General features: G+C 37.2%; 1 protein-coding gene across 1 annotated transcript; it reads right to left on the bottom strand.

Moving 5' to 3' along the window:
• Window positions 1-1417: 1417 nt before the first annotated feature.
• LOC115526555 (olfactory receptor 4P4-like) lies at window positions 1418-2347 on the bottom strand. Its single transcript, XM_030333962.1, has one exon. The coding sequence runs from the start codon at window positions 2345-2347 to the stop codon at window positions 1418-1420; it is 930 nt and encodes a 309-aa protein (XP_030189822.1).
• Between the last annotated feature and the right edge of the window lie 6880 nt (window positions 2348-9227).

The following is a 9227-nucleotide window of genomic DNA, read 5'->3' as shown; positions in this document are numbered from 1 at the left end:
TGTATGTTGAAGTTTTAACCTTTCTGACATTACACATTTTATTAATAATGCATGATAGCTCATAACATAAGGGGAAGTGCTGGATATGTGAGAACAATGTATAAAGGCCAATAAAAAGAGAAGATAGGATCTTTGAAAGTAATTCATTACCTGTTAACTTCTTAATTTGCACGGGTTTATTGCTATAAAACAGATAACAGAAAATAAATATATACCACTTCTTTGAGTTGGCTCAATCAAACTGGAAAAACACACAAGAAACACTAATATGGGGCACAGGATTATTTTAAAAGGAGTAGATGTATAGTTTCATATCAATAAAAGAACAGGGAAGAAATCAGAAATGCTTCTGGTCTGTCCATGAGTCAGCAAAATCTTCTGGAATAAGAAACATCAAGAGTCTGACTTATAGGTAAGACATGAACACTAAGGCATAGTGGGGGCAACATTATAAGCAGAGAAGAGAGAAGAAATAGTCATAGTGCTGACAGACTTTAGAGTATGTTTGGAGAATGTGGAGAAGTCCAGTGCAGCTGGTTGAAAGCATCCAAGCACAGGGAATAAATGAAGAAAGGTAGAGAAAGAACGAAAATATGTAACGTTTCCATCAGCCATATGGCCTGCTAAATCTTCACATGTGTTAGTGAAAGTAATATTACAATAGTACTCATTTCGTAGATATTTGAGAAAAGGGGAGGCATATGGGGCACTTGGGTGGCTCGGTCGGTGAAGCGTTGGACTTCAGCTCAGGTCATAATCTCACAGTTCATGAGTTCCAGGCCCATGTCTGGCTCTGTGCTGACAGCTCAGACCCGGAGCCTGCTTCGGATTCTGTGTCTTCCTCTCTCTCTGCCCCTCCCTTGCTTGCACTACCTCTCTCTCTCTCTCTCTCTCTCTCTCTCTCTCTCAAAATTAACTAAATATTTAAAAAGGGGGGAGGATGCATATATGAAGCAAATTAACAAGACACAGAGATAAAAACACACCAGAGTCAATAATCACCCACCTCTCCCTGGCCCCAATATCTGTCATTGTGACACCATGCTTTATACCAATGTAGTGACTTCTGACATTAGCAAGTTTGGCCAGGGGAAATTTTCACAAACAGCGAGAAGTTTGGATTTTGTTCCAAGGAATATAGGGTTCCTTGCATATCTTTGGAGAGAGTAGTGATATGATTGGGCATGTGTTTTAGAAAGGCATTCCTAGCATTCCTCAAACCCATGCAACCATATCCGGAACCAGTTGGAAAGTTTAGAGTGCAGACTACAATCTGAACTGCAGCGACTTCCTTCTTTGGCTCTACTATGTTAGAGGCCATTTGGTCCAGCTTCCCCCCAAAAGTTATATGTTTTCTATAACACCTGAAATAATATGCTCTGGGGACACAAAGTCGGAAGTGCAGTTAATACCACCTTTACTGGAAATTTGAATGTGCCATTTTAGACCACACCTTCTGCATGGCGGTTTTCATCTCCGTGTTTCTCAGGGTATAAATGAGAGGATTCAGCATGGGGGCAATCACAGTGTAAAACACGGAGATTTCCTTATCCTTGTTCTCGCTCCCCGCAGGTAGAACATAGATATAGATACAAGGCACAAAGAATAAAACCACCACCATTACGTGAGAGCTGCAGGTGGAGAGAGCTTTGCGTCGCCCTGCGGAGGAGCGGGTCCTAAGGTTATGTAATATGAGTACGTAAGAAGCCACCAGGACAAGAAAAATGAAAACCGCCACCATCCCTGAATTAGCAATCGCTAAGATACTAACAACACGAATGTCTCTGCACACCAGTTTCAAAAGAGGCTTCACATCACATACGTAGTGATCTATCTGATTAGGACCACAGAAAGGTAAGTTGAGTACCATGAGCAACAGAGCAATGGAGTGCCAAAAACCCACAGCCCAGGCCGTGAAGATCAACAGGTTACACCTCTGCCGGTTCATGACGACCGTGTAGTGCAGGGGCTTGACAATGGCAACATAGCGGTCAAAAGCCATGGACACCAAGATGAATATCTCCACACCCGCCAGCAAGTGGGCAGCGAAGAGCTGGGTCATACAATTGTTATAGGAGATGTTTCTTCTGGCGGCGCCTAAGTCCCTGAGTAGCCTGGGGACCACGGTGGAGGTGTAGCAGAGATCCATGAGGGAAAGGTGACAGAGAAAGTAGTACATCGGCTCTTCGATTAAATGGCTGCAGGTGATTGTGAGTAAGATAATGAAGTTGCCCATTAAGATTGCCAAGTAACAGAGCAGGAACCAGAAAAAGAACAGGAGCTCCATTTGCTTATTTCCCCACAGACCCATGAAAACAAATTCTGTGACGTTGTTCTGATTTTCCATGAGGTTGAGGTGAGTCCAGAATTAAACATAAAGTTAATTCATCTGAAACGATACAGAACATACATTGTCAATAGCACCTTTTGAGTTTGGGGGTATTTACACACTAAAAAAAGACGCAGGTCATAGAGAATTTGTCACAGGCTCAATCTTTGAAATCCTTTTGGGTTAAGGGAGTCATTATATTTCAAATGATATTTGTTTAATTTTTTCTTTCTTCAAATTTTTATTTACATTCCAATTAGTTAACATACGGCATAATGTTAGTTTCGGTTGTAGAATTTAGTGATTCGTCACTTACATACAACCCCTGGTGCTCATCACATTGCGGTCCTTAACACCCATTCACCCATTTAACCCACCCCCACCACCTCCCCTCCAGTAGCCATCATTCTATTTTCTATAATTAAGAGTCTGTTTCCTGATTTGTCTCTCTGATTCCCATTATTTTCATTTGTTTTGTTTCTTAAATTCCAAATATGACTGAAATAATATGGTATGAATCTCAAACTGACTTATTTTGCTTAGGACGATACTCTCTGGCTCCCTCCATGTCATTGCTCTATATACCCTACATCTTCTCTATCCATTCATGAGTCAATGGACATTTGGACTCTTTCCATAATTTGACTATTGTTGATAAAGTGTTATAAACATCAGGGTGCATGTATCTTTTCAAATTGGCATTTTTATATCCTTAGGGTAAATAGTAGTGCAATTGCTGGGTCTTAGGGTAGTTCTATTTTTTAACTTTTTGAGGAGCCTCCATATTGTTTTCCAGAGTGGCTGTACCAGTAGGGACTGTAAATGGTATTCAATGAAAGCATATTGTCTGTTTGAAACTCTTGTAAGCATTTTGCATTCATTTAATTCATAACAGACCAATGGTTACTATGCTGATACTCATTTTACATGTGGAGAAACAGAAAAATAGGTGGGTTCAGTTAATCCCACCAAATCATTAAGGTATCAAGTAGCAACCAAAGATATGAATTGTTTCAGATGCCATGTCCATGCTCTTAACAACTCCGCCATATTACCCACTGAGCAAATGGACTTCCAACTGTTTTCCATCTCCTTAAAAGATATGGGTTTTACCTCTCTCTGCCATTTGCCACCTGTATAACTTTAAACAAGTCCCTCCCCTTCTCTATGCTGTATATAATTTATATATAGTGTCCCAATACACACAAACATTGCATGTATCCATTGAAACTGAAGATATATTCTTAAAATAAGAACAAAATCAAGGCTCTTAATCATAGCAGAGAAATATCCTTGATTAGTGGATAATAGTTTCAGTGATTCCCCTTTTTGACAGGTTTGGTCAATATTTAGAACAAGGAGATACAGGAAATGGGATTTGGAAACCCTGTTTGGGCATCTGGAAATAGGAACACAGGTTCTTGTCATGTAAAAGCTTTCCCTTTTTCCTAACCATTCTAAAGACACATATTAGAGATTGTTGTTAACATGTTAGGAACATTGTGGAGAGTTAGGTGTTCTCTGTTGCCATATTGAAGAACCCAGTGTGATTAAAGAATGTCCTGAATATTTAACGGTACATTTAGAGCAATGCAACCACTTAGACGCAGTAGACACAGGAGCAGAGAGTGAATATGTGGAGACATCACCTTTTACCCATAACCAAGCATCCTCCTCAGCAAAATCATGATTTGCCTAAAAGACTATTAATGTCTATGAATTATTTTAATGGTGCCAACGGGGGAAACATATGACGTAGTGGACAGATTCTTCATCTGATGATTGTGAAGGTGAGAATCCAGGCTCCCATGTCTTGTTAAGTATTTCTTGTTCACACTGAGCAGTTCATTCTCCCCGATCCTACTCCTTCAGCTGGTATGTGGAACTAAAACTTCTGGATCCAAGAGCAAAATGAAGTTCATTTAAGAATATACAATAGAAGGCCTGACAGTTCTAACTCGTCAAGTCCCAAAAATGTTTGGAGAGGAACAAACTGTTGTATAAAAAAATAGATATCAGAACTTTCATTGGCTCATTGGATTTACCTATGGATTCTTTATTTGGCCACAATGGTATGGGTTGAAGTACTCATGTTAAATATACAGTAAGTACAAGGAAAAACTTAGCATTGGTATTTATTTGTCTTCCATTCAAAACAGAGCTTAGTCAAATACGTATTTATTTGTAAATTGAGAATATCTAAACCTAACCCTTGTTTGTGGAAGAATATGATCAGTTGAAGGACATATATGGATCTACAGATAATTTTTCATAAAGCTGTCGAATGAACCTGTAGCAAGTTCAGCTGTTGGTTTAGAATGCATCCTGAACAAGACTCAACTTGCATTCTTGTGCAAGATTCAACATCTCTCAACATTTGGTCCAGTGTTGCTTAGAGTACAAAGATTGAACATCAGTTGGGAAAACACAGGCCCATATAGAAAAATATTTTCCAAAGCAGAATATATATATACATATATATATATAAATATACATACATATATATGTATATATATGTGTGTGTGTTTATATATATTATATATTTATATATATATTTATATTTATATATTATATATTTTATATATATATTTATATATATATTTATATATTTATTTATATATTTATTTATATATATAATTTCATATGATCAAATTTTTATACAAGATGAATTGTTAAAAATCCTTCTTGTTTTCTCCCAATTTAAATATATATTACATATAAATGAATATATATAGAAAAAAATATATATAGAAAGAGACACACATATAATTACATATATATATATATATCACCATATGTATGCTTAGATGCACAGGGGGTTTGGAGTAAAGAATTTTTTGAGTCCACTTTTTTACATACCTTTTATTTAAAGAATTTCTTTCAAGAATCTCTCCTTAAACTTTAAATTACTTGAGAAATATCTCTGTGAGGACTGTTTGCAAATACACAACCATAGGTTGAAAGGGAAAAAAAGTTCATAAGGTGATTTGGAAGATGGATTTATGACTAAAGGACATAAGAGTCTGTGGATAATGTAAACATCCACCAAGGACAATCTGAAATGATTTTTCTGGCTTTTAAAAACTACTTATCACATCCATGAGGCACCTGTGTGGCTCGGTTGGTTAAGCATCTGACTCTTGATTTTGGCTCAGGTCATGATCTCACAGTTCATGGGTTTGAGCCTTGCATAGGGCTCTGCGCTGACAGTGTGGAGCCTGCTTGGGATTCTCTCTCTTGTTCTCTCTCTGCCCGTCCTCACCAAAAAACAAATAAATAAATTTAAAAAAATCTATTGTATCCATAATAAAGGAAAAATTGTGAAATAAAAAGTTATGGTCTTAACTAGGTGCTGTAGTTAGACTAAAATGTTTAGACACAAAATACTAAGTAATAATATATTCTAGGCACTTTAGTAAATATTTTTAATTTAAAAACCATTTCATCTACAGTATGACCTGATCAGCTATTATACTATTGTCCCCGTTTTTGCAAATAAAGAAACTTCAACCCAATGTTATACAAGTACTAAGCGGAAATCTGTATGTAAACCTTTTTCTGTATGATTTAGAAGCTCATACTTTATTCATTTTGCTTAATACTCTCTCACAAGTACATATAAAAGCTTTAAAGCCTCAATTTTCCCTCAAATTATCCATATTTTCTCCTGAATATTCTGAATGCCCCCTCTTGCAAGTAACCACAAAGAAAATGCATTCCAGAAGAATTTAAACTTAAAGATAGGAATTTCATAAGATCAAATTTTTATATAAAATGAATTATTGTTAAAAATCCCAATTATTTTCTCCAAGTTTATACATGCATATTTTTATATAAATGAATATATAATATATATTATATATTTATATTAATATATATATATGTGTGTACACACACACACACACACACACATATACTTACTGATCAGGAGGCTCACTTCTGCAACATTTTACGTCTCTTTGGAATGTGAAGATGATCCTTCAGGCTGTTTTGTTTTGTTTTGTTTTGTTTTGTTTTTTACTTTCTGTGCCTGTGCTATAAAACTGCAAACAGATGCGGAAGGCCCCTGACTTTCCTGTGAAGCTTCCAGCCCGATGAACCTTTCAGGAAAGCATTGTTGGGAATACCTTGAGGTGAAAGCACACGAGGGACCCGAGGGAAAAACTCCCGTGGGCATCGTACGGTGGCCAATGTGTGTGTGGTTATAATTTGAGAAACAAAGCCTATATTTTTATAAGGTCATATACATGGGCTTGAGGCTTATTTCATTTATCTCTTGAGAGTTATTACCTGAGTGATTCAATACTTCTGTAATGTTATGGCACTGATGTAATAATATAGGTCTTTGTTTTTCTTCCTCTCCTCTCCTTGAATAACTTCCTTGAAGACTGAAGAGTCTGTTGTTTATCATGATACATAATAATTAAATAAATGTAGAATTATTTATCATTCTAAGTATAATCCTTTTGTTTAATTGGATATTACCTACTTAGGATACTGGTTAGAATTTGGAAGTGCCACAATGCACATCTTCTCCCCTTATTTTGGTTTGTTTTTGTTTTGCTTTGTATTATCTCCCTCTCCATGTTGTGTGAGAGAGAAATAGAGTGTCAGTGGAACCTAATGGGAACAGATTGAATAAATCATAGTCTTTGGTTCACAGCAGAAGATCCTCCTAGCTCCATGCAAGGTCCATCTAAGGTTTCATTTCATAATATATTTTTCCTTTTTGCATTGCTTATCTCCACTTCTGCTCATCCCTTCTGTTCACGCACCATACTCTAACACACTCAACTCCACTAGCCTGAAACATTGCACATTCCTCGGGTTCTCCTACAGTGGTCCACATCATGAAAATTACCTCTTACAAACTGCCCTTAAATTACAGCATTTGTCTTCTCCTTGCTGCATGACCATGACTCATACATGCACTTAGTAATATAGCCTCAGAAGGCATGAAACAAAATTAGGTAAGTCCATTAAAAAAAATGAATCCACCTTCACAGTAGAAGATTTCAATGTTCCTTTTTATATTACTGATGAGAAAAGCAGGCAATATGTCAGGAAGGATAGAAAATATCTGAATAATGCAGTCTAGGGGCACTTGGGTGGCTCAGTCAATTAAGCGACTCTTGATTTCAGCTCAGGTGATGGTCTCATGGTTTGTGAGGTGGAGCCCGGCATTGGGCTCTGTGCTGACAGCGGGGAGCCTGCTTGGGATTCTCTCCCTCCCTCCCTTTCTCTCTGCTCCTCCCTTACTTGCACGCACATACTCCCTCTCTCAAAATAAATAAATAAACATTTTTAAAAAGACAATGCAGTTTAAAAGGATATAGATGTATATATAAAATTATATAAATAACAAAGAATACACATTATTTGCCTTGTGTAGATGGAAGACTTACACAATTAAGTATTAGATCATTTTTTAAAAAGCCTCAATATATTGTGAAGAAGCGACATCACACAAAAGTCTGAACACAACCGAAGATAGATCTAGATCTGTGTTATCATTATTTTTGTGTGAATTGTTCAAAGATGTCTCTGTCAAATACCTAGCTAACCACTAAGCTAATAGAAGATATAGTTCGGGGCTCCTAGATGGTTCTGTTGGTTAAGTGTTCGACTCTTGATCTCAGCTCAGGTCTTGATCTCAGGGTCGTGAGTTTAAGCTCTGAAATGGGTTCACACTGGGTGTGAAGCCTACTTAAAAGAGATACAGAGAGAGAGAGAGAGAGAAGTTTTCCTAACCACACATAGCAAAGAATATAGATTTTAGAAAAAATAATTTAGACAAATCACTCAACAAACATCCTCATCCCACAAAATATTTCTCTCAGAAAGTCAGAGCAATACCATGATGCTCACTCTCACTCCTTATATTCAACATTTTACTAAAGATTATTACCAGAGAGGGATGCATGGGTAGCTCAGTTAGTTAAGCATCCAACTTTTGCTCTCAGCTCAGGTCTTGATCACAGGGTCATGAGTTCAAGTTATGCATTCGGCTCCATGCAATGTGAGGAAAAAAAACATGTCACTTGCAAATATGTCCTCCAATCCCATATGCTGCCTTTTAGTTTTGGTGATTGTTTCCTTTGCTGTGCAGAAGCTTTCTTTCTTGGTGAAGTCCCAAAAGTTATGTTTGCTTTCATTTCCCTTGCTTCCAGAAACATGTCTAGTAACAAGTTGCTCTGGCCAAGGCCAAAGAGGTTGCTGCCTGTGTTTCTTTCTATGATTTTGATGGTTTTGTCTCCCATTTAGGTCTTCCATCCATTTTGAATTTATTTTCACGTATGGTATAAAAAAGCAGTCCAGTTTCATTCTTCTGCATGTCTCTTGCCAGTTTTCCCAACACCATTGGCTGAAGAGAATGTCTTTTTTCCACTGGATATTCTTTCCTGCTCTGTTGAAGATTAGTTGACCATAGAGTTATAGGTCCATTTCTGGGTTTTTTTTTATTCTGTTCCATTGAACTATGTATCTGTTTTGGGGGCAGAACCATGCTGTCTTGATGACTACAGCTTTATAACACATCTGATAAATGTCTACTATCCAAAATGTATAGAGAACTTATCAGACTCAAAGTAAATTACCCAGTTAAGAAATGGGCAGAAGACATGAATAGACACTTTCCCAAAGAAGACATCCACATGACTAACAGACACATGAAAAGATGCTCAACATCACTCATCATTAGGGAAATACAAATCAAAACCACAATAATACACCATCTCACATCTGTCAGAATGGCTAAAATTAACAACACAAGAGACAACAGGTGCTGGTGAGGATGAGGAGAAAAGGGAAGCCTCTGATACTGTCGGTGAGAGGGAAAACTGGTGTAGCCACTCTGGAAAACAGTATGAAGTTCCTCAAAAAACTGAAAATCGAACTA

Source organism: Lynx canadensis, chromosome D1, assembly GCF_007474595.2.
Source record: "Lynx canadensis isolate LIC74 chromosome D1, mLynCan4.pri.v2, whole genome shotgun sequence".
NCBI lineage: Eukaryota > Metazoa > Chordata > Mammalia > Carnivora > Felidae > Lynx > Lynx canadensis.
The sequence above is the reverse complement of the archived record's forward strand: the minus strand, read 5'-3'. Positions and strand labels throughout refer to the sequence as shown.

Excerpts from the sequence above, each read along its gene's own strand:
- LOC115526555 (XM_030333962.1), bottom strand. The coding sequence starts at position 2,347 with ATGGAAAATCAGAACAACGTCACAGAATTTGTTTTCATGGGTCTGTGG.